This window comes from Gigantopelta aegis, chromosome 15 (assembly GCF_016097555.1).
Source record: "Gigantopelta aegis isolate Gae_Host chromosome 15, Gae_host_genome, whole genome shotgun sequence".
In the NCBI taxonomy this organism is placed as follows: Eukaryota; Metazoa; Mollusca; class Gastropoda; order Neomphalida; family Peltospiridae; genus Gigantopelta; species Gigantopelta aegis.
This window is the reverse complement of record NC_054713.1, coordinates 21433627-21461484: the sequence shown is the minus strand read 5'-3', so window position 1 is coordinate 21461484 and position 27858 is coordinate 21433627. Positions and strand designations below refer to the sequence as shown.

Genomic DNA, 27858 nt, shown 5'->3' with positions numbered 1-27858 from the left:
ATTTTAAAACCAATTATAATTACAGAGAAACGCTAGGGCTGGCAACCATAACTTGGTATATATCCCCTTGCATTACAAGACACATTTTATTATTTTTATTTGTTTAATAATGTTTAGAAATAATGTAAAGCTATATCATTTGAATTAGATAGGAATTCCCTCAAAAAATAAATAAACAAATAAAATAATTATAATAAATATATTAAATAAATAAATAAATAAATAAATTACATTTAGTAAAACTAAACAAAAACAAGAGTCCCTTAGAGCTCCGATATTTAATTTTAATACGTGTCATGTTTGTCACAAGTTGATGGTGACTTACAGAGATTACAATGTTAAATTATAAAAATGTAATTTTAAAAATTCAAAACTTTCAAAATTTGTGTATATTGTTCCAGATAATCAAGTTTAAGCACTATCTTAAAGACTACTTTCATTTTCGGAGAGACGCAGAGAGGACATAAACGGTTTTGGTTGTCAGTTTATCTTAATAGTTACATTAGACATAGTATGCATGTACATTATTAAAGCCCAAAGCTCAATGTTGCATAGTCGTCAGTTTCGCCCCTTATTTATCAAACATTTTGTTGACATACACGTACAGGCATCGAATGGTCGTTCCGATTACATTGACGTTACCACATGTCATGGAAGTCGAGAACGGTACTTCGTTCTCCTAAAATCTTATAACGCAAAATCTTCACCACTTAATTTGGATAATTTGTCTGTATAAATACACATACATCATATATAATTAGGGCGGGACGTACCCCAGTGGTAAAGCGCTCGCTTGATATGCGGTCGGTCCAGGATCGATCCCCATCGGTGGACCCATTGGGCTGTTTCACTGGAGCACATTGATTAATTAATCATCGGCTATTGAATGTCAAACATTTGGCGATTCTGACACGTTAGTCGTCAGAGGAAACCCGCTACATTTTTATGGGATGGTACATATAAAATATCCCTTGCTGCTAATGAAAAAAAATGTAGCGGGTTTCCTCTCTTAAGACTGTCAAAATTACCAAATAGCAGATGATTAATAAATCAGTGTGGTCTATTGGTGTCGTTAAACAACACATTTTATACATTATTGTACAAGAATCAGTCTAAGAACCGAGATGAAAATGAATGTAATCTTATCAGTGAGTCTGTAAAGAGGTGTTATAGTAATAACAATGCCTATAGGTTAAAAAGCCCGTAATTTATGAAAACCTGTAACATGGCTACCAAACAATACTATGCCTATTTCCGGAGAAGGACGCAGCCCAGTGGTAAAGCGCTCGCCAGATGCGCGGTCGGTATAGGATCCATCCCCATCGGTGGACCTATTGGAGCATTTCTTGTCCCAGCCAATGCACCACGACTGGTATATTAAGGGCCGTGGTATGTGCTATCCTGTCTATGGGATGGTGCATATAAAATATCTTTGCGAATGGTTTCTTCTCTAAATGTCAGATTTACCAAATGTTTGACATCCAATAGCCGATGATAAATAATTCAATGTGCTCTAGTGACGTCGTTAAACAAAAGAAACATCTTGTTTAAACTATGCTCAGTTCGATGCATGTACGTGTAAAGGCTACGCCACAGTATACGAGTACCACATACGATAATAGCAGATTGTGACAAGACAGACATCACCATGTCATCGATTGCTATGCAATTGGCTATTATCGCGCATGACACTGATATCGAGTGGTGTCGCCGTAAGTGTGAATATACAACAAGGAAATACAAACTAAAATTTCAATTAATTTCTCAATGATATGAGAGTTAAACATTTGTTTTCTAACATAACCAAAATTTGTAAACCATAAATAATTATAAATAATTATAATTTTGCATTGAACTCAATGACAAATTGTATATGAGACTGACATATACTAAAACTAACCTGAAAATGGATTTGACAACCAAAATTTTTTTTTTTAAATAATGAAATGAATGAATAGTAAATTGTTTACAGTGAATTCCATTAGTATAATGAAATTCACTTTAAAAAAAATTAATTAACGCTAGGCACATCAAATAAAAAGCAGTTTCCTTTCTGGGCCCGTGATTATAAACGTTTTGGTCATGTACCCAAAAGTCAGATTTGAAATTCAGACGATAATGTCATAGCAACAGTATTCGATTTCATTCGAATGTGACATCACTATCTAAGTTTGACTTTTGAGATTAGACTCACATCCGGCTCAGAATATTACATCTAGATAAATATATGAATTTCTTTCTTAGTTCCACTCAAAATTAAAGTAAGAAAAATAAATACAACCTTAGCTTAAAAAGCTGCTTCAGCGAAATAAAACATAATTGCATGTATTACGGTAATGCACAATTGATACCAATAAATAGAATGTTTCGTTATAACGAAGTGTCTCCGATTTCACTTTTATCAGAGAATTTTAAAATGGTATTCGTTGGCTTTATTCAGCTTAACTGAAGTGAAATCCATTTTTTCTGTTTCAGATACACTCAGTTTAAATGTTCACGACGTAATATAATTATGTTCTCTTTTTTTGTCGTTCCATTCAACTTACCATGACGTGAAATGCATTCCCAGGTTTCCATTACGATATGGAATATATCTTCGCATCGACCTAACTGAACTTCAAATGAAGTGAAATATGTTTCTTACAGTTTCACACTCTACTTCAAATGAAGTTCTCCTTATTTTATTCAATTTGAAATAAAGTGAAAATTGTTTAATTTCAGTCAATGAAGTACAATATTCGTGCTGGTTTCAGTGTAAATCATTTGAAGTGAAATATGTTCGTTCTATTATAATCTCGGATAAATTCCAGCTTTTCTGTTTGACTTCGTTCAACATCAGATGAAGCACAGTTTCCCTCTTATTTACATTAATTTCAAATGAAGCTAATTATGTTTCTTCAACGTTCGTTCAACTTCAGATGAAGTGCCTTGCTATTTTCAGTTTAGTACTTCCTGAAGTGAAGTGATATATGTCACTTCTGTTTCATTCAGCTTTAAATAATTGTATCCTGATTCATCAGTTGCCTTTTTGTCAACCATCATTCAATAAATAAAATAAAATAAATTGTTCTGTTGCTTTTTTTCAGCTTCAAAGAAAGTGAAATGTATACCTAATTATCGATTTCCGCCGAATCTGAAATAAATCTAAACTGGTTTTTGTTTTCGATTTTAAATATTTATATCCTGATTCCATCCACTTGATTTGTGTCAATCACCATTCAACAACAAATGAAATCAAATACATTTCACTGTTCGATTGTTGTTGTTGTTTCCAGCATCAAAGAACGTGAAATGTGCACCTAGTTTTCAATTTCAGCTGTAACTGAAGTGAAATGTGTTCCTCCCACTGACGCCAACAGTGCAATGTCTTCCTGTTTTATTTTGGTTCATTTCACCTTCAAATGAATGGAAATATTATGTCTTCTCTTGGCCTCGTTTCACTTCCAGCGATAACTTCATTAACTCACGCAATCTCCGCAACTCACATTGAAATTATCTGCAATAAAAGAAAAGAAATCAAATAATGTTGTCAGTTGCACAAGAAACATCCAAAACTATTTAAATTACGTGCGAATGCAGTGGAATATTTACCAACAGAAGAAACACATTCACGGTTAGATGAGCGGTGTACATTACTCCTGTTTTCCCATAACATTACCAACAGACAATGTCACCATTTCAAAAGAAACTGTTTCAGTTATTTTAACATTTAATAATAATTAAAAAAAAAAAAAAATAATAAGCTAACAAAAATATTCATTTTATATTCTGTATTTAGCAGATATATAAAATGAATTTAAAACAATATTTTAACATTTAATATAAGCGTGTATAATTAATTAATTAATTAATTAATTAATATATATATATATATATATATATATATATATATATATATATATATATATATATATGGGTTATTTTTGCATTGAAACTGAAACGTTTTACATTCAAATTTGGAATTTTGTATTTAAAAATTATTGTGAATAAAAAAGATGTAGTTTTTAAGGAAAATAAAGACATATAGACAGCTAGCGACATCTACCTGGGTGAAACTCATAATAAAAGAGTAATTACGTTTATTTTCAAAAGTTACAATATTACTAAACGAAATAATGGTAACTTTAGCTTTCAGATATGTCATTGCAGAATTAATTAATGTTTAGAGCATTAAATGACCTTATAAAATAAATTCTATATTTTTATTGCAGAAAGCCTTTTAAAACTTTGTTTTGCTTGTTGTGGTGCATTTCCAATATTCTGAAAATATAAAATAAAAATAAAATTTCATCACTGTCCCTATTTTGAAAAAACCAAAACAAATGTAAATCTTGCATTTAATTTATCTTTTATGTTTTTAATCATCATAACTAGCTAGCTAGCCTGTCTCTTGGGTGGTGCATATAAAAGACCCCTTGCTACAAATGTAGCGAGTTTCCTCTCTAAGACTACATGTCGAAATTACCAAATGTTTGACATCCAATAGCCGATGATTAATAAATCAATGTGCTCTAGTGGTGTTGTTAAACAAAAGAAACTTTTAACTTTAATCATCAATGGGTGTTTAATAACTACATCTCATACTTAATAGCCATTTGAATTTAATGTTGACTTAAATTAAATCTTGCGTGTAACTACATACATTTAAATTATTCATCCGCTACGTTTAAAGAAAGAAAAAAAAAAAAAAAAAAAAAACAAAAAAAAAAAAACCAATATCTTATAGTTTAACTCTGGTTCTAGCCATATAAACATATTTGGTTATTTCTGTTCTTATTAAACAATTTATGCTTATATTCCTTGCTGTTAGGACCGTGTTGCATGCGTGATCTTTTTGACGTGTCACAAGCGCTTTTACCATAAACATAAAAAAATTATCTTTGTAAAAAGAAAAAAAGTTCAAGAGCGGTGATCAAAAGAATGTCATGCATTATAATTCGGACTCTCAAAAATTATTTTCGATTCTGCAGGGTCGTACCAAATCTGGGAGAGGGTACCGCTGTTTTCCGAAAATACAAAAACATGCATTATTTTGTTTAAATAATATTCTGTTCTTCTATCTGAAGAATAAAAGGATGGATGAATGAATGAATGATGAAAGAAAGAAAGGAAAGACAAGAAAGAAAAAACGAATGAATGAATGAATGAATGTTTAATTATTCGTCAAGTAAAAAAAAAAAACATCAGCCACTGGGTGTCAATTAAAACTATGTATATGAATGAATAAGGTGTACGAATGAATAGATGTTTAATATCAATAAAAATTCATACGTTAATTAAAACACAGGTTAAAGAACTGTGCAAAACAAATACTAATAACACAAATAATGTACACTGAAGACATTCCCACACACACACACACATACACACACACCCCACCCACCCAAAAAATAAATATAAAAAAATAAAAATAATACCAATACTAATAATACCAAAAAACCACTAGCATAAAAAAAACTCGAGTTTTGAGGGGTTTCACGGTGCAAATGCATATTTAAAATTTGAAATAAAATTCAAAATATTCTAAGAATTTTAAAACAAGTTCTGGATGGAATGAAAACGATTCCATTTCATTTCTTCTTCCAAATAAATATGTGTCTAAGAGTATTGCACTCTACCAAAATATGACGCCTCGCCAGTGTACGCTGACAATGTTCACATTGCGGTGAAAACGTTTTAAGTTCGTTTTATTTAACAAGACGACTAAAACACATAGATTTATTAATCACCAGCCGTTGTATGTCAAACATGTGGTAATTTTGACATAGTCTTAGAGAAGAAACCCGCTAGATTGTTCCATTAGTAGACCTGTGTAGGATCTTCTTTAGAATAAGTTAATGAGTGGACGGATGCAGTATTTTTCTAGGGGAGGAATGCAAGGTTTACAAAGGGTACCAGTGGCGGATCCAGAAAATCCATTTATGGGGCCCCAATGACATGAGGTGGAATGCCAAGGGATCTTTGGAGGGGAATAAAAATTAATATATAATAAAATTATAACTGTCGCTCAATTTAGGGGTCGGCGGGCTGACCCCCCCCCCCCCCCCCCCCCCCCCACCCCCCCCCCCCCCCCCCCCCCCCCCACCCCCCCCCCCCCCCCCCCCCCCCCCCCCGCCCTAGATCTTCCTCTGGGTACCTGCAGTATTCCAAAGGGATGCAACGTTTATAAACCTACAGTATTCAAAACACACTAACCAGATACGGCGGAAACTAGTAGACATGGGGGGGGGGGGGGGGGTGCGACTAACTAAGATCGAGGGCGCAGAGCAAAGTTTCTATGAGTTTCGGGGGTATAGTCCCCTGTACACTTTTGAAAACTAGATGTCCTGAAATGCAATTCCCTGTATTCTATAAATGAAATGCATCTCTGCCTTAAGATTTAGAAAGAAAGAAAGGTTTTATTTAACGACGCACTCAACACATTTTATTTACGGTTATATGGCGTCAGGCATATGGTTAAGGATCACACAGATTTTGAGAGGAAACCCGCTGTCGCCACTACATGGGCTACTCTTTCCGATTAGCAACAAGGGATCTTTTATTTGCGCTTCCCACAGGCAGGATAGCACAAACCATTGCCTTTGTTGAACCAGTTATGGATCACTGGTCGGTGCAAGTGGTTTTCACCTTTGCGGAGTACTCACTCAGGGTTTGTAGTCGGTATCTGGATTAAAAATCCCATGCCTCGACTGGGATCCGAACCCAGTACCTACCAGCCTGTAGACCTATGGCCTAACCACGACGCCACCTAGGCCGGTAATATTGGATGAGACGCACCCCACAACCCTCCCCATGGATCCGCGCCTTTCTTTTAAGTTATTTTAAGCTGAGTACGGCCCTGTTCTGTTTTGTAGTTGCTTTAAGTTCTTTTTAATAACGTTTTTCTTTGCCGAGAGGGTTGTCATCAAGGGGTTAATCACCAGCAAAAAGCGAGCATTATTTGTCTATAACAAAAAACACCACTGAAATTTATTATGCATATTTCACTGTCCATTTCACGCGCGAGTCGTTAAAGATGTAGGTTTATTTGAAATATGACGACAGCAATGCTGCAAAATTACATCAATAAAGACAACAAGCCAAAAACCAACCGACAATTCCGTAAAAGTAACATAAAATTCGGTTATGTACACAAGTATACTGGGCTCGTTTTTTTTCTTTACACGTGAGCTTGTAAAACACACAGGAGGTGATTTTAGGAGCAATTTGAGTACAACCGCGGTAGCGAGACATGGTAGGGTTCAGTTGCTAATCATTGCTTGTTGTAACACTAATAGTTTTTCCGGCGGCTATGTCAATTTCATTGAAAAGTATCCCGCCGGGCAAAAAACACATGGAACGTATTATTTTGGCAAATCTTTTTGTTCTCGCGTTTCGTGAGTTCGCAAGAGGCAATGATGCCATAAAGAATTTTCCTTTCGTGTCAGATCAGTAATGTTCTTTTTTGTGGGTTTATTTTTTACGTGAGTGCAGAATTATTTGTTTATCAATCAAAATATAGTAGGGAAAAAAAGCACATACAAAACAAGGTGAAATTGTGACAACCACTTTTTTCTGTGTTTTCACTATTTTATCACACGCACGTACGTACGTACGTACGTACGCACACATACACATGCTTGAAATGTCAGTTCAAGCAACATTCTGTCAACCATATCCTATAACTCAATTTCCTAATGCAAAATACATACAAAACTAGTTTTAATAAACTTGTGTGTATCAACGGAGATCTTTAAATGTTGTGGAACTTGTTTGAAAAATGTATTATCCACAGCCAGGAACCTATAAAAAAAATTTCAAATGAACCTAACGAAATATGGTTAAAAATTGCACAACGTAAAATATGGTGTGGATTTCAAAGTGTGAATACATCATATATTTACTGCGCTATTTTACGTGCGTTTCGCGCGCCTTGTTAGTTTGTAATTTAACGTTAATTAGTTGTCCCATCACCGTCTCATTTCAGGCTCTGTCAAATCCGTGAGAACATCTAAACAACTTCCGTACCGATTACAACATTCCAAACCACACATCTCCACGCGTCATGAAAATTAACATTTAAAAGCAGAAGAAAAACAAATGGTGAAGATAATTTTTTAAATATGTATTGTTTGCCTTGACTCGACCGCGTCATAAAAATCATCATATCTCACAATTTATTGAGTCATAATTCTTTTTTCCTTTCCCGATTCCTTTAGTTTTCAATATATTTTAACAATAATAAGAAATAAAACGTAAGATACCAACTCTTGATTATATACATATGTACACGTGTCGATGAAGAATATTTTGTTTGTACATTTTGATTAGCGTCAGTTATTAATCAGTTTGGAAATTGGCTATCAACTATTTTTTTAACTTTTTGGAACTGCGTACCACTAGCGATTACTGAAGTATGAATAGCAAATTACGACATGACATTGAACAAAATGGCTGTACTCGACAGTATTGAGCTAATGTAATGATGCTGTTAATAATAATAATGATAATAATGATAATGATAATGATAATAATGATAATAATAATGATAATGATAATAATGATAATAATAATAATGATAATAATAACAGCAATAATAATAATACAATTTAGAAAAAGCAAAAACAAACAAAAATGGAAACTATTTTCAAACTGGCAAATATTTTCAAAATCCGATCCTAAAATCTAGTAATTTTTATTTTCTTCAAACTAATTATGTCCATCATACATTAGTCTAATACTATACTATACTACACTACACTACACTACACTACACTACACTACACTACACTACACTATAATAATGTACACTACACTACACTACACTACACTAGTATTATATTATATTATATTATACACATAGTCTACTGTAGAATGGATATAATGTAATAATAATGAAATAAATTATATTTAGTTCATTTTAGTATACTAATAGAGGAATGTTTCTTTTTTTTTAAATAAGCTAATATAATATCGCATTACTGTACACATCAACCGTCAGTATTCGAAAATTAACATTTAAAATAATGTGTAACTTATTATACCCACCCAATAAAACAATGTCATATATATATCTCTATCTATCTATCTATCTATCTATCTATATATATATATATATATATATATATATATATATACCAAATATTGTCTGCATTAAATTAAAAACAAAAGCCACAATTTAGTTTATAATCCTAATATTACAATATAAACGCAGTACCGTTTCTTCAGTTCTGAAAACCAATGAATATTCAATATTTAAAAAAACAACAATGAATATACAATATTCTAAAAACAATGAATATTCAATATTCTAAAATCAGTGAACCTTGTCAACGCTCGAAGTGGGAAGATCTAAATTTGTTATACAATGTATTATAAATGGCGATGAGATTTACTATGAAACATCAAGGCAGCCAAGTACATCAATGAAATGTGAAATTATATGACTTTGTAATCGATAAAATGGATATTTGTGATCGATCATGGTCGATTTGTATTATCTGATCAATGATCGACTGATAATCGATCAAATGTACATACTGTTAAAATAAGTTCCATGAGCATCTACGATGTTTTAAAATAATCTGTAATAAATTGTGTTGATAATTCGGATATACATTTTTTTTTTTATACCACAGTTCTGTGAATAATAAGTAATATATTAAAATCTGTTTTAAAGTCGCCAAGAGGCACTAAAATGCTATCGCGCTCATAAACCGTAAACTATTTCTACTTTACGGTGAATTATTATATAGCGCTACTTTGCTACATTCAAAACAATTAGAATGACACACGAGAAAAAAATTCCGACGCAAGGAGCACGAAGAATACATATTATCACAGGTTATACACTAAACAGTTAATCAACGGCAATCCATTTTCGAGACCCTTAATTTCACGTGTCAAGCCCCACCGGTTAATAATCTCCACGAAATGTCTGGTTCTTGGTTTTAGTGCAATTTAATAGCCCCCTCCATATTTCACACGTTTTAAATTTCCCACAGTTTTGCGCCTCGTGCCAGCCCGAGCGTGATAAACCCCAAGTCCCGAGTGCAGCGATAGTTTGCTTAGGGGAAAAATTACAATTTTCTGAATCATTTAATCCCATTGGTCTTTTCTTACACGGAAGTCTCGTTTAGGCGCGAAACAATTGGGTAATGAAGGTTCATCTTACAAATTGGCTTGGCATATTTTTAAGTCTTGAGAAAATGCAAAACACGTACGTTTGTGTTAGAATAAATGCACTTGATGAATCGGTTTGCTCCCCCCCCCCCCCCCCCCCCGTTTATTTAAAAAAAAAAAAAAATCTTTGTTTTTCTTTTAAATCAAGGAATTTTGTATTTGTAAGGAAATTACATTTATCATACTAATATTTATAATGGTCATAGGCGTACGGCCTCCCATTTTTGTAAAGGGGCAGGCTGACTTTTGCCCGAATTCAACGTAAATGGCTGAATTTTGATAAATTTATTCATATTATTATTCATTTATTCATATTACCATTACTGCTAAACAACTAGATACGGTTGCAAACGAATCACTACGCATTTTCACATAGATTACATGGATATTGTGGGTAGAATGATGGAAATGCATGGTGAAAAATGGTTTCAGGCCAGTTCATTTTGCCCGAATTTGAGGATTTGGTCTAGCACTAGTGGGGCAGGTTAAAGAAAGAAAGAAAGAAGAAAAAAGAAAAAAAGAAAGAAAAACGAAAGAATACATTTACTGAAATTTAAGTAAAACAGTACTGACGGAAAATAACAAAATAAATCAATAAGTGTTTTTTGTTTTGTTTTTTAATTCTTTATTTAGAGTTGGACCAAAAAACGTACAATTCGACCTTAATCACACCGTTTCCCCTAAGACTGTCAAAATATTTGACACCCAACAATCGACAGTGTCGTTAAACAAAACCACCTTTAACTTTTCTTCTTCGTTTAAAGAAGGGAGACCGGATTTATAAAAAACGCATGTGCCTATAGTCCGTCCCATCCTCCTACAAATTGTTTTTTGCAAATAATTTCAGTAATTGCCTGACGTAAGAAGAAAAGTAAAACTGTTTTGAAAATAACCAAAACAAATTACATGTATACTATTTTTGTGTCCAATTTAGAAAACAATCGGCTCAGAAATAAATAACTTGTAGTAAAGTCCATAGTATGAAAAAAGGCGTTCCCTGTGGGGCGGACTGTACATGAAGTACAATGTTTAAAGACCGGCCTTGGTAGCGTCATCGTTAAGACATCCGACATAAGGCTGGTAGGTACAGGGTTCGCAGCCCGGTATAGGCTCCACCCAGGGCGAGTTTTAACGACTCAATGGGTAGGTGTAAGACCATTCGTTTCTCTCATTAACCACCAACAACTAATCCACTGTCCTGGACAGACAGCCAATATAGCTAAGGTGTGTGTCCAGGACAGCGTGCTTGAATTGGATATAAGCACTACAATAAGCTGAAATGAATGAATGTTTAAAAAATAAGTTTCCTAAATTCGACCGAGGTCCTTTAACATAAAATGGATAGTCCAAGGAATCAAGCACTGCCCCGTTTGAACACCTGACGTTTGGTACACTGCCCTTTCCATTTGGTTTTGTTTGTTGTTTATTAAGTGATCACCTTTCATTAGTTCTAATAAGAACAATTTTCCTTTGTGTTTATTATTTACATTTTGATAGCTCTTTCACCTCCGGGCGTCATTCTTGCACGCTGAAATAAACATCACAAATTCCTGGCTATATATCACCACTGTTTTCACAAACAAATTAGCTTATTTGGCAACTTTTCTAATATATTGTAAACATATTTACAAAACAAGGCATAAATTTATTTTCACACCGATTTCGAACGCGCGTGCGTGACAAGTAAACTAAAGATTCTGAGGCCTACGTTGAATTCTATCAACAGGGGCTGTTACAAAAATAGTAGGGACGTGGCGGGGAAGACCCTGACATATTTCTAGGGTTGGTCTTGATCACCCCGACACAAAATAAACTAAAACTGAACTGATCAAGTGGGGAGACGACGGGAGGGGCTGTGTTTAGGTCATTCGGTAGAGTGCTCGCCTTACGTCTTTGAATCTTCGGATCGAATTACCTCAGCGAACAAATTAGTTTTTTTCTCTCGTCCCAACCAACGGCAAATAGAATATATAAACATAGAATAATTCAATATATAAACGTATTATTGCACATATTGTCAAAGGTCGTGGTATGCGCTGTCATGTCTGTAGGAAATGCATATAAAAGATCCTTGGTGCTAATGAGGAAATGTGACGGGTTTCCTCCAAAGACATCGTGTGAAAATCACTAGCCGGTGATTAATTACCAATGTGCGCTAGTGATGTCGTTAAACAAAATATACTTTTAACTTTTGAGGGAGATGAAAGATACCATTATTATTATTAATTATTATTATTATTATTATTAGAGTATACCTGGTAGGTCTGATTTTACTTCTTTGCTCTCTACGTACATTTTATTGTGTGGGTGGTGGGTATATTAAAAATGCCCCCCACCCCCTCCATTTGATCAATTCTAGATCAGACAGAGATGAAAATTACCAGTAAATTTGTATTTATTTTATTTTATTTATTTATTTTATTTCACTGATCCAACGAGTGACACGTACTGAACAAAAATCCCTCTCACCTACAACCCCCTTGAAATACTCGTAGATCACCCTTAAAAAGAAACACGAACGAGGCTTCTACCGGTGTGGTCTAAAAATCACGGCTCCAGCTAATTGTAGTTTCAATAAGCTATATAAATACTCTGTTCTCGTGGGCTTCCTAAAATCGGGTTGTATATAGCGCAGAGTGAGAGAAAAAATATTTTAACTCTGAGGTGGGCTAAATTGAGACGATAACTTCACAGCTTAGAAAGAAAACAATGCCACGGTGGTGTCGGTGGCTTTCATAATATTTTCTTCTCGGAGGTTTTGTGTAATAGAATATCATAGAAAATCAACGCACAGTAGTACAATAAATGCTCGTTTAGAATATGTTTATAAATATACTAGAATATACAATTATATGCTCGTATTACTCGTGTTACATATTGCTAAATGTCTAAACTAAAAGTAAATATATATGTTTTGAAAGTATTGGGTTGTGGTGGACTTACGTTCTTAAATAGATACCTTGCTGTGTTAAATCATCATCCAAACAGTATGAACTTTATATAAGATTTTTTAGAAATTGGGGATCATCACTTTTGAAGGCACTGACCATGACAATGCAAATTAGGCCTAAAAATGTGTTTCCGGGTAACCGATTCTACCTAGAAAAACGTGTCCACACCCATTACTTTTAATAGGTTTTTTAAATATAATTAATATGCTTGGGGTTTTTTTCTTATGAGTATGAATACATATAAAACATTTTATATATGTTTTTTGTTTTGTTTGTTTGTTTGGTTATTGATTTTGTGTGGCTTGTCGTTTTTGTGTTGTTTTGTTTTTTTTTTGCTGTTGTTTTTCTTGCGGGGTGGGGGGGATTTTTTGTGCTCCTGAGTTTTCGAAAAACGAAAATTTGTATTATTTTATAACAGTTACGGTAATAGAATGTGTCAAGTTTCAGCTCTTCCATACTTTGCATCGTATACTTTTACTACTGAATATTTTAGTTGTTCTTGTTATTATATTTGTTATTTTGTAACTATTACTGATTTTCTTTTTAAAACTAACTTATTGATAACCTCTCCATTTAATTGACTCACCTTGTCGGAGTACCCGCCATATCTGGCACGTGACTCACGTAAAGGATTTTTATCAGACATGAAACATACACGTCTGTGTAAACAACACGCACGTGCCTACATAGTTACGTAACAACCTTACGGTGCAATTATCTAAAAGGATTTTTTAAAGCAACACTACACATTTATCACATTTTCATTTTTTTTAAAGACGACTATGCATATATAATGCTCGATTATAAAAATCCACAATCGATCGTATCAGAAAATGTTTATTGTAATTGTTCCTCCTTTTTAGATGACAGAATTAATGCAAATATGTTAGGGTTATTGTTTGTTTTTAAGCGCACATAACGAAAAACAAAGATATTAAATTAAATTAAATTAAATTAAAATTATCCATTTGTAAATGTAGATTCAGGTGAACTCGACAGTAGGTGCAAGGTCCTTATAATGTGTGTTTGTTTGTTTTGTTTAACGACACCACTAGAGCACATTGATTTATTAATCATCGGCTATTGAATGTCAAACATTTGGTAATTTCGACATATAGTCTTAGAGACAAAATCCTCTACATTTTAGTTAATAGCAAGGGATTTTTTATAGTCACCATCCCACAGACAAGATAGTACATACCACGGTCTTCAATATACCTGTCGTGGTGCACTAGATGGAGTGAGAAATAGCTCAATGGGTCCACCGACGGGGATCGATTCCAGACCGACTGTGCATCAAGCGAGCGCTTTACCACTGGGTTACGTCCCACCCATAGGTGGTTATAATTCAAATCGTTTTTATGTTCATACAATTCTAACCGATTTGTAATCGAAAGCTGATCGGTTGGTGCCAAGCGATTATAACAGATGGTGGATAATGAAATTCCAACTGATGCTCAGCACTAATGTATTTTACTTTCAACTCTTTTTCTAAAACACAAATTCCATGGTGTGGTTTAAATAAATGTATGTGAATAAACGGTAGGGAAGAAGAAGGGCCTAGATAAATAAAAAACATTAAAAACATTAAAGAAAAAGGTATTTGAGAATATATAAAATTACTATTGCATATACCGAATTACACTTCAAAATACGACAAGTGATATATATATATATATATATTAATCTAGAGCAATACATTTCTTAATAGATGTTCCAAGTTGTAGGAAATAAAAATTGTATGCAAATCCGTATAAAACATTTTGCACATTAAAACGGTTCGATATTTTAAGTTAATATTGTTGGAAATCGTTTAGCATTTCATGGTCGATCATCGGTCATAATCGGTTTGCACCAACCCATCAACCTTCGATTATACAATCGGTTAGAATTGTACAAAACCTAAGTAGGACCATGCACCTATCGCCCTGTTCATAGAAAGGCTCCGTTAGTCGGAAACATCTTACAATGGCTACAAATGCAGGGAGTCCCTTTTATCACTATTTAATCTATTTTTCTTTATATACACAAAAAAAAACCCCACCATATTGACATCAATTCCGCGATTTAGCTTTGTGGGTTGAGCGCTCGCTTGAGGTGCTTGCGTCGCAGGATAGAACCACCTCGGTGGATCTATTCAGCTGATTGGGTTATTTTTCTGTTGTTCCAACCAGCGCACCACAGCTGGTCAAAGGCCGTGGTATGTGCTGTCCTGTGTGGGGAAGTGCATATAAAAGATGCCTTGCTGCTAAAGGAAAAATGTAACGGGTTTCCTCCGATGACGAGTTAGAATTACCAAATGTTTAATATCCAATAGCCGATGATTAATTAATCAATGTGCTCTAGTGGTGTCGTTAAATAAAACAAACATTAACTTTCAATTTCATTATCTAAACTGGAGGACGAAGTACAGTTCACATTTTCGGAGACAATCAATTATGGATTTTTTTTATAATCGATAATCATAACGGCAGAGCCAAACCGATCAGTTTTCGATTAAAATCGATCATTGGAAGACCACTATTTCAAGTTATTATTTTTAAAGTTTTAGTTGTCCTTTTAATACCTCAGGGTTGCTCCTTACTATTCACTTTAACTTTCAGCATGCATGTAAATAATGCTCACGGTGTCACCGTGGGACCGACAACGGATATTGTCTAACAACAAATATTGGTAGCACAATTTGAGAAAATAATTACTGAAGCTTTGTCTTTTATTAATCATGTTTGTACAAGTTCATATAACTTTAAAATTGCAGAACACATTACGCATAATAAGGATTTTTTTTTAATTAAAAATTAAATTGCGATTGTACGGCGAATTGCTATATAAGCTATATTTACAATTTCGAACGACGTTTAAATTTATTACTCAGAATTAACTAATGGCATATTTGTTTGTTCAAAGTCTTAAATATAGGTCTCTAATTGCTTTATAACAGTTATAACTTTAAGTTATATGTTAAAACAATTTTATTACCATGGTGCAATACTGTTTCCAAGATATGTAGCACGAGTATATAGCTACGACAGTACCTATATCCGGTGTACAGTGATTGTATTATTATAAAATATTACAGACATAGCAAGACTGGCATGAAATCAATGTTGTCACTTGCTATGCAGATGTTTTCAGTTGTTATGTTTATATACAACGAAGGTACACGATGCATATCAAATAGAATGAGTATTTAAATGTGAACTGTAAACACTTACATGTAACTGACAATACTAGTTTTCACATTTCTGTCTTGTATGATGAATACTAACAATTAATGAAATGTATATGGAAAAATAGTTGAAATTAAGAGAAAACACTGAATCCAATTATCAGTTGAATTATTGTAAAATTAAAACAATGCTCTACAGTCACTTCAAAGTGCAGTTAGGATGTTTATAATTATAGTACACCCAATGTCTGCGTCCGTTGGCATTTGTTTATTTTATTTGTATTATTTATTTTATTTATTTATTTATTTATTTATATTCTTGTTTAGTAATTTTATATATATATATATATATATATATATATATATATATATATATATATATATATATATATATATATATATGAATTGGTTTTGGAACAATGTATAAAACGGGTATTATTTTATATTAATTTTATTATCCATTAAAATAAAATTTATTTTTAGAATTACACAGCTTAAAATGAAAAAACAAAATAAAAGCCGTTTATTTTTCACAAATATTACTGCATAAAAATCTTACAAATTCATTTCGATAGTACTTTGATATTAAAGATAGAGTATTCAATATATATACAATCGAATTATTGTAGAATACGGTAAAAACTATGTCATATATTATGTTATATATTTATAATATATTAATATTTAATGTCATATATTATGTTATATATTTATAATAATATATTAATATTTAATGTCATATATGCGATACGGAGAGGATTTGGATGAATGGATCTTTTTTAATGGATAGTAAAATATAACAGATGCATAATACATATATTATTTGAAGATAACACGTCATAAATATCAATACATGTTTTAAAACATTTAACATTTGGACAGTTATTAGCCCTTACAAATGTCAGAGTAGTCCTACTCGGGCTAATTAAATATATAATATGGCATGCATATATTACATAATCAACACATTATAACTTTAGTAAAATTAATATTTAAAAAAAAAAAAATATATATCTCACCTATCTGCCCAATACGTGTAATGCATTGGGTTAAATGATTCATTTTGCTGTCTACACTGGAAGGCGAAAGGACCTGTCGTCGACATGGATCCGTAATCGTTAAACTGGTGCGGGTAGGGCGTTTGTGTCGGCGAGATCTGCATCCCCCCTTGCATCCCCGTGTAGGGCGTCAGACTGGTGGGGACGCGTTGGCACGAGCCGTAATTGTTAATCTGAGGCATGCCCATATTGCCCGAGGCATTGGGGCCCAGGGACCAGGGCGAATATTGAGAATACTGCGAATACGAAGGGGAGAAATAGTTTTTCGTCAAGGCGAACTGGTTCAGAGCGCAGCTGGAGTCGGCGAACAGGGGCTTGGGTAGCGAGATGGACGGACGGTACGGACGCTTCATTCTGCGTCGCCGGCGGTAATTCCCCTTCTCAAACATGTCCTCGAAAGCCGGGTCCAGAGTCCAGTAATTCCCCTTTCGTTCCCCGCCACCCTCCCGGGGCACTTTTACGAAACACTCGTTGAGACTCAAGTTGTGGCGAATACTGTTCTGCCAGCCTTTCTTGTTCTTTTCGTAATACGGGAATTTGTTCACAATAAACTGATAGATTCCACTCAGTGTGAGTCTTTTCTCGCTGCACTCTTTTATCGCCATGGCGATAAGCGCGACGTAGGAATACGGAGGTTTCTGGTTCGGGTCTTTATGGTTTTCGGCCTCTTTCGACATTTCCGTGTGAACCGGTTTGGAATCGGTCGACTTTTTATCCACAGTGTCTGATAAAACTTCCGTCTTCACTATTTTGGAACTAATTTCAGACTCCATCATTTTCAGACCGTTAATGTATTCCGAGTTAACGGCCACTTTGTAATCTATCGGATCCATGTTTGTTTTTTTGTTGTTGCTGAAAACTGTGAAATACTAGTTATTATCTTTGTTTTCAGTGATTGGAATTTCCAAACAGCGAATTTATAGATTCCTCCAATGACTGCAGTTGTCACAGCCCTGTGTTTAAATATGCAGAATATGACCTCGCTTGACACGGCACATCAAAAGCAGATAGTTTACCCTTTTTTGATTGGATGTTTACATTACACCGACTCGCGTGCTTGTGCACGTGATAATGATTAAAGATTGCGGACACGTTTCAACACTGGCTTGGGACGGCAATAAACAAAGTTTTGTCGGAAATCCAGAGTTTGTAAACTTCCAAATATTATAATAATAATAATAATAAAAAATAGTCGACGAATTAGTGTCTTTTTTATAGTACCCAAGGTTTTTGTTTTTCCTTGTGTCTCCTTTGGTTTAAGTAGTTCCACAGTGTATCTCGAACTCCTCTCCAAATATATATAATTATAAAGGCGATTTAAACGTCCTTTTCGCAATTCAGTCCCAACAAATACATCCGAACCAGCGAAACAGAAAATGGTTGCACTTTAGACTCAGAATGTCACTTTCGGCGTTCTCGCAATGTTTCTTTCTGGCATATACAATTTTTATTTTCCACAGCGATCTCCGCCAATCAGTCAATCAAACTCGTGACACTGCAATCTCATTGGTCGTGTATGTAAAAAAATACGACTAATGGCTAACGCTTCCTTGTAAGCCACGCCCTCGACGTCTAAGTTTCTACTTATCTCTGGGAGAGTGGGTACAAGCAGAAAATTAGTTCTTACACGTAGATTTCCACGTGTGGCCTGATCCGTGATAGAGGTATGCTGTACACAGCGCGGACAAAGCGTGCCTTACCAGCCATGTTGGATGTACATTGCGTAACATTAAAACAAAGAATGTCAACATTGCGACATGTGGTCGGGCGCTATCGTCGTGAACTAGAAAATCTATACTGTTCATGTATCGAAACTCGTGGCATGCTTCCACTGGAACCGAATTAAGGGAACATGGCTAATTAACGCCAACAATTAAACTTGTTATCGACATTTGATTGTCAAGTACACTGCAGTTCAAAAATTATACTGGGATTTAATTGAAAATTGTGTGTGCTTGCGTGCGTGTGTGTACGTACGCACGTAGGTCGTGCGTGCATACAAACCCACCTCCCTTGTTACTTAACTTGCTAGCTACTTGTCTGTCTGCCTGCCTGCCTATTTGTCTAAACAGATCTACTAATCAGCTAACTAAAAGTCATGAATACATACGAAAACTGAGATATTATATTGCAATCTAAAATAAAAGCGAATATAATTTTCAGTTCCAACATTAACTTTAATTTTAAAGAAGGAATTAGCACGCTCAGATTCAAGAGAATTACAGGTTCCATAGGTCTTTTTTTATCAATCAAAGTTTTATTCAAAGTATTTTTGGCATCCGGTCCATATTACAAGCAATGTATTAGATTTCATTGCATAGTGCACATGCATAAAATATAAAAAATATAAAACAGAAACATATAAATATTCTCATACAAAATTGCATCTTTTCAGTGTATTTAGCAAAGCTGCCAACATATGTCATTTTTTTTTTCTTTTTCTTTTTCTTTTTTTTTTTGAAGAAAAACAAAAAACAACTAGACTCCACAACGTCCATGTTACAGTATACGGCCAAATATGTGTTTTTTGGACAATATAACCAAAATATTCCCAAAATGTTCCTCAAATTTCGCACTAATTTAAATATATGATATATTTTTTTATAATGTCACAGCATTAAGCGTTTGTAATCAAATAAACCTGTTCCATTTATAAACTAAGCATAATAAATAATAAACAAGTCAATAAATAAATAATTTAAAATAAATAAACAATCAAATATAAACATAAATCTCAAAAATTAAATAAAGTAAACTAAAAAATCCACACAAATAAAATAATAAATAAACAAGTAAATAAACACATAAATAAATTATAAAAAGATAAAACTACTATAGTCCGTCCTATCCTTCAACACTTTTGGGTTGGGGTTGTGGGTTTTTTGTAAATAATTTCAGTTTAGTCTGACATAAAAAAAAAAAAAAAAAAAAAAGTTTTTGGAAATAGCAAAAACATTTACTACTTTTGTGTTCAATTTAGAAAACAGTCGGCTCAGAAATAAATAACTTGTAGTAAATTCCATAGTATAAAAAAAATGCGTTACCCGTGGAACTATAGATAAATAATTAAACAAACAAGCACATACAAATGTAAACGTGAAAAATAAAATAAAATAAAAAAGCCACACATTTACAAATAAAGTTTTTAAACAAATAATTTAAAAAAATAAAATAAAATAAATAAAAATAAATGCATGTAAATAAATAAATATATATATATATATATATATATATATATATATATATATATATATATATATATATATATATATATATATATATATATATATATAAACAAATAATAAATAAATAAGTAAATAAATAAATAAATAAAATAAATAAATAAATAAATTAAATTAATAAATTAAATAAATAAATAAATAATTAAATAAATAAACAAGTGATCCGGTAATTGATTTGGAAAGCTGTCAGCTGGTGACGTGATATGTCAAACACCTGCATGTGATATATTTAATAGTAACATTGAAATGGACGCTGTTCGAATATCGAAATATACCACGAACACCTGCATATGTCATGGTCTGTGAAAAAGATTCAGTTTAATTAAAAGATGTGCCATAGTGAAATATTTCATGCAAAAGTTCATTATTTTGAGATCACAATATATTTTTTGCGAGTATGTTCGTTATGTTTAATTTATTTAAAGCTCCCACCAACTACCACAACGAAATATAGTTTAATTGCATTACCTTTTGCTATGCTGATAACACATTTATTATTTGTCGATATTTCATTTCGTTTAATATTCCTTTTAAATGCTATTTTATTTTATTTTATTTCTTCTTTTTATTTTAATTTTATTATTTTATTTATCAGCAAGAGAGAACTTACTGATTAACTAGTTTATTTGAACGACTAATAGCAACGATTGTAGTTTTAGTAGTAGTAGTAGTAGTAGTAGTAGTAGTAGTAGTAGTACCGGTAGTAGTAGTAGTAGTAGTAGTAGTAGTAGTAGTAACAGCAGCAGCAGCAGCAGCGATAATAGTAGTTTTAGTAGTAGTTGTAGTAGTAGTAGTAGTGGTGGTGGTGGTGGTGGTGGTGGTTGTGGTGGTGGCATTGTTAGTAGCAGTAATAGTAGTAGTACTGTAGTAGTAGTAGTAGTAGTAGTAGTAGTAGTAGTAGTAGTAGTACTAGTAGTAGTAGTACTAGTAGTAGTAGTAGTAGTAGTAGTAGTACTAGTAGTAGTAGTAGCAGTAGTAGTAGTATTAGAAGTAGTAGTAGCAGTAGTAGTAGTAGTAGTAGTAGTAGTAGTAGTAGTAGAAGTAGTAGTAGTAGTAGCAGCAGCAACAGCAATATCAGCCCGAGTACTCTGACTGTAATGAGAGCGTATAACTTTCCAAATGTCCGTCTAGCTCTCTTACTGTCAGAGTACTCGGGCTATAAGCGAACAAGTAGTACTAAGTGGTATTAAAATAAATCTTCTCATCTAAGCATGATTCGTCATTTTCTTTACATTTTTATTTTTCCTATTTCATGAAAATACACACGACCATTTCCCGTCTACTGACCTCTGCATAATTTCAATCGGCGAAAAAATAATTTAATTTATTGTGTCCCACGGTCCTTTTCCCTTGCTTCCTGTGAAGGACTAAACAAATATCAACTTATAAATCTACATATCAAAAAAATAAACATCAGGTTATTGAAAGCAAAACTCGGAACCCTCATGAAAGAAGAAGAAAAAATCTCAGCAATTAAGTTATCGAATAAGATATGGGTGACGTTCTAATTCTTCATCCACACGGATCAAAGGAAGATTCGGTTTCTGATGGTGAAACATAATTTAGTGATAAAGACGGTTTGGGGTGTAGCTTTCAATACAAACACGGCATAGGCGTTTATCCAAAGATCGTGGGTGAAAAATAAACATCGAATCACTGTGGAGATAAACAAGTGAAATTTCTGTCTTGGCGCGCGTTTTGAGACCCAGCGTCAATTTCAGAACAGGGGCAAGAACTTGCTAGTTTATCAAAACAAATATAGCGGACATGCGTTCAGAATCAAACGCGTACGGAGGCGTTTGCTAAATAAGTTTTAAGGCCGGCGGAGACGAGCGTTAAAAAACGCAGCGACGTGCGTTAAAAATCGCAGTCCGTCTAAAAACGCATGCCGCTCGTGTGCGCCTACATGCGTCGCGTTAGCGTTTACCTGTGATAGGTCAGGGATTTCTAACATCTAACAAATCTCAACGCAACGCAGACGCAGATTGGCGCACACGGTGCGTTTTTAATCGGATCCGTCTGCGTTCATCCGTTCATGTTTGATTTCTGAAAATGCATCCCAGTGTTAAAAAACGCAACGCAGCCGCAACGCAGGATAGTCGCACACGGTGCGTTTTTACTGTGTTCATCCGATTTTTGCCGGGCTGCGATTTTTAACGCTCGTATGCGCTCGTATGCGCCGGCTTTTAGAGGGACTATCCTGAAATGAATTGTAAAATGTTTCGGACTAATAAATTCTTTTCCCCGCCAGTGTGTCCATGATTACGACTCTCCTAGAGCTATTGGATGTCAAACATTTGGTAATTCTGATTCGTAGTCAACAGAGGAAACCCGTTACATTTTTCTTAATGCAGCAAGGGATCTTTTATATGCACTTTCCCACAGGCAGGAAAGGACATGCCACGACATTTGACCAGTTGTGGTGCACTGGTTGGAACGACAAAAAAAACAATCAGTTGTAGTCCTTGATAATGATATGGCACCCTTGCTGCTAATCGAAAAGAGTAGCCCATGAAGTGCCGACAGCGGGTTTCCTCGTTACCAGTCTGACGCCATATAACCGTAAATAAAATGTTTTGAGTGCGTCGTTAAATAAAACATTTTCTTCCTTCCTTCCTTCCTTCCTTTCAAAATAAATATAATTTCTGTCGGTTGATCGTAGTGAATTAGTCGGAAATTATTTTCCCTTGATTTAGGAGTATCTACCATAGGTGGCTCTTCTGTCAATTTAACGCTGCACGTGCAATTTGTAGCACGTGTCATTCAGGGAAAGTTATGTTTTTGTTATTTTGTATACGAGTATGACGAAGTATTAGGGACGGTCCATAAATATCGATGTGCTTCACAATCCGAACAATGTTCGGAAGGGGGGGGGGGGGGGGGGGGGGGGGGGGGGGTAAAAGCCATGTTTGGATTGCTTTTCAGGTAAAACATCGGTCCATCGAAGGTCAATGCTTCTTACAATTTGAAACAAGAGGGAGGGGGTAAACGCCATGTTCTGATTGCTTTTCAGGCCATAACATCGGTATTTTTGGGGCTAGTTTTTGCGGCGGCGCTCTCTACAATTGTCATCTACTGCATCAATAAAAGTCATCTTGTAGTACACATTATATCAATGTTTTTATGTTAGGATTAGGGGAAGGGGGGGGGGGGAGGTCAAACGCAATTCTAACATTGTTAGGATTATGAAAACTATTGACATTTATGGACCGTCCCTTACTTAAGAAGGAAGGAAATGTTTTATTTTACGACGCACTCAACATATTTTACTTACGGTTATATGGCGTCGGACATATGTTTAAGGACCACACATATATTGAGAGAAGAAATCCGCTGTCGCCACTTCATGGGCTAATCTTTTCGATTAGCAGCAAAGGTTCTTTTATGTGCACCATCCCACAGACAGGATAGCACATATCACGGCCGTAGCTCAGTGGTACAGAGCTCGACTAATGCGCGATCGATCTAGGATCGATTCCCGTCGGTGGTGTAACAAAGGCCGTGGTATGTACTATCCTGTCTGTGAGCTGGTGCATATAAAAGATCCTTTGTTGCTAATCGAAAAGAGTAGCCCATGAAGTGGCGACAGCGGGTTACCTCTCTTAATATCTGTGTGGTCCTTAACCATATGTCTGATGCCATATAACCGTAAATAAAATGTGTTGATTGCGTCGTTAAATAAAACATTTATTTCTTTGATCAAAATTCTGAAATCAAAATCTGCCGTAAATTATTTGTAATTGCAAATACTTTTTTAATTATTACTTAACAACAAAATCACTCAGATTTTAATTATTAGTCAATTACAATAAATGTAAAAATATATAATATATTTTTAAAATATATTTATTATCCATACAATAATATTAAATTTCGCTATCAATGTATTGTATTTTACAGTCGTTGTACTATATTTGTTTTTATTATTACAAATTTGATATTATTACGAAATTGATATTATTACAAATTTTCTGTTATTAAGAACTGGATATTATTACGAATTGGATATTACGAACTGGATATTTTTGCGACTGGATATTATTGCGAATTGGATATTATTGCCAACTGGATATTATTGCGAATTGGATATTAGTACTAACTGGATATTATGACGAACTGGGTAATTTTACGAAATGGATATTATCATGAACTGGATATTAGTACTAACTGGATATTATTACCAACTGGATATTATTACGAAATGGATATTAACATGAACTGGATATTAGTACTAACTCAGTAACTGGATATTATTAAGAATTAGATACGGAAAGGGCAAGGTCTATATCAGTCTGTAGAACGCTCCATCGTCGTGGTTGGGTCGGAGGATCGAAACCCCTTAGTGGATCAATTCAATTATTTCCCCCCGTCCCAACCCCACGACTAGTATATTAAAGGTATGTACTGTATTGTTTGTGATAAAGTGCATAAAAACGATCCCTTGCTTCAAGTAAAAAAGAAACATGTAGCGGGTTTTTTCTTTGACTGAAATCAGAATTATTAAATGTTTAACATCCAAAAGTGAATGATTAACAAATCAGTGTACAGTAAACAAAACAACTTTAACTTTCACTGAAATGAATAACATATTTAAAACACACACACAAAACATATTATTTAGTTTTAAACCCACACCAATTGGCAACTCGCTTAACATTTTGAAAATCTCTCCGTCATTCCCAGCCTGTTCCTCACCTTCTCCCTCCCTCTTTCTCTATCTCTCTCTCTCTCTCTCTCTCTCTCTCTCTCTCTCTCTCTCTCTCTCTCTCTCTCTCTCTCTCTCTATCTCTCTCTCCCCCTCCTGTCTCTCTCCCCCTCGTCCTTGATCACAGACCAACTCTCCCCCACCCTCACGAGGCCCCCACTCGGATCAATGCTAGTCCTACACTTGTCGGCGGTGTACATTGCTGGTGTTGTTTCTTCTTTGTCGGATATTTCCTCCATGTCCGTTGCACCAGAGCCGCAATTCTCGTTACCGAGTTCTCGAGATTCGGTGAAGCATTCATAAATGATTTGTATTAGCACGGTTCACTTGTAGACAAATATTGCACGCTGATCTCAGGAAGTGGCACCGTGCACACACTGGCATCTTCGTATACGTAACACGACTGAGAAAATAGTTTAGGTATTTGAAAAAAAATAAAAAAATAATAAAAAAAAAAGTTTCAATATTAAACGAAAGGGTCAGAGAGTATTCTCGACTATGGGGATAGGGGTGGGGGTGGGGGAAAGGACATAATAGATAAAGATACATTATTATTACTAGAAGGCCGCTAGCTGTATGGTATCAGAATTTGGTTCTACTGTACAGATTGTTCCTTTTCTTTATTTTATTGTGTTGGAATCCATAAGCGTACTTCCGACACCTTATAACCGTAAATAAAATGTGTTGAGTGCGTCGTTAAACATTTCCTTCCTTCCATAAACGTACGAGAGTGGAGCAAATCGTCAAATTCGCGCAAAAAGACAGAGATATTCGGGAAAAATGTATTAACATGAGACATTTTTAGCATATATTTCCATTATTTTACCAGCAAAATTAGTTGTAATCCATGCATACTGATTTGTTTTCAACCCTTTTTAGCTGTTTGCAAGTAATCCTAAATGTTGTTATTCAGATTCGGGTATTTTCGTCTAATTCGGCCAAAAGCCAGCCTGCCCCACTACAAAATTGGGAGCCCGGACGCCTATATTGGAATCGGAACTGGTTAACCGGTTATGAAATTATACAATGTTGAAAGGGAGGTCAACTCCCATAATGAAAGTGTTAAAACAGGGTTGATTCTTACAACTAGAACTGAATTTCACACTTCGGGTCAGCGACTTTAGCTTCTTTTCGTCTGCTGACTAGTATTCGGTCAAAATATTCGAATACCCGCTCGCTAATTTGCTAGTCGAAATATTCGCTCGCTAATCTGCTATTCAAAATATTGGAATAGTATTTTGAATATCTGGAATTTCTGGAGGTCTTAGGTCGGATGGGAAATATTACTCTTAATGAGATAAATAATGCGGGTTTTTTTTGGTTTTTTTGGGAGGGGGGGGGGGGGGTGTGTGTGGGTGTTAAATCGTAAGATCGGTCCTGGATGCCGTTTGCCTCGGAAATCAGAGGTAAAGCGCTCGTTTGCTAAAATATTGCGAAGGAGGAGAGATATCAACTCACAAGCTCATATGACTAGATTTTAAACATTAAATAAAGCAAGTTTTTTCTATAATGGCGCATTACACACAAATAGCATACCTTTCATTTTAAACCAGCTAGGAATAGTTCTATATGTTTTCTTCTTCTGTTTTAACATATTAATTCTATCAGTTTAATAAATAATGGTATTCATTTCCAGTATCTACAAAGTTTATAAAGCATATTTTATTTAGGAATTTTAAACCATCTATCTGTTTCTAGTTTTAATCTTAAATTTGACACAAGCAAGTTATTTATAGAGTATCTATTTTGGTACGATATTTCGTCAAATTGATTTCGAAGTGAAATTTCGTTTTGAATAATTTATAAAACTGGCCCCAACAAAAGCTTATAATACCCGAAAGGCTGCTGTTGTATAAATTTATGGCAGATATTTGTTTTAATTCTTGTTTATATTGATTAGTGTAGATGAACCCCATTCCCGTGTTATCGAAAACACTTTTTTTTTTTTTTTTCAACCACCTGCATGACGTCACTGGTAACACTTTATTTTGATTTTGTTTTGTTTAATGACATCACTAGAGTACATTGATTATTAATCGTCGGCTATTGGATGTCAAGCATTTGGGAATTATGACATATAGTCTCAGAGACGAAGGAATGAAGGCAATGTTTTATTTAACGACAGAACAAAACAGAACACAACAGAACTTTATTACTCCCAGGCCGTTAGGCAACGGCATATGGGGAAACATGGGCGTCATTTGGTGGGGGACAGGGGGGACATGTCTCCCCCCCCCACACTTTTAGCAGTGGGGGGGACAGAATATCTGATGTCCCCCCCCCCCCCCACTTTACTCTAAATAATGTTCTCAGACAGCCACAATGACCTTCCTAGGGCGCTCGCGATTAGTCGCACGAAATATTGTTAGAACCCAATTGTCCCCCCCCCCCCCCCCCCCCCCCCACTTTTTCCTTGCAAATGACGCCCATGTGGGGAAACATGAACAAATACATAATATAATATGTAACAAGACAGGACAGGACAGTTTTTAGAGGAGAACATTGAATAGTAAATAATATTACAGGAGAACATTAAATAGTAAATAATATTACAGGAGAACATTAAATAGTA

General features: G+C 34.5%; 1 protein-coding gene across 1 annotated transcript; it reads right to left on the bottom strand.

Annotated features, from left to right (window-relative positions):
* Positions 1 to 1424: 1424 nt before the first annotated feature.
* On the bottom strand, positions 1425 to 18261 carry LOC121390488 (forkhead box protein D1-like). Its single transcript, XM_041522318.1, has 2 exons — positions 17301 to 18261; positions 1425 to 3496 (listed from the first exon to the last, which is right to left on the bottom strand). Exons 1-2 carry the CDS (start codon positions 18170 to 18172, stop codon positions 3493 to 3495), a joined length of 876 nt encoding a protein of 291 aa, XP_041378252.1. The 5' UTR covers positions 18173 to 18261; the 3' UTR covers positions 1425 to 3492.
* Positions 18262 to 27858: the final 9597 nt, after the last annotated feature.

Coding starts and splice junctions, on each gene's coding strand:
- LOC121390488 (XM_041522318.1), bottom strand. CDS start 18,172: ATGGATCCGATAGATTACAAAGTGGCCGTTAACTCGGAATACATTAAC.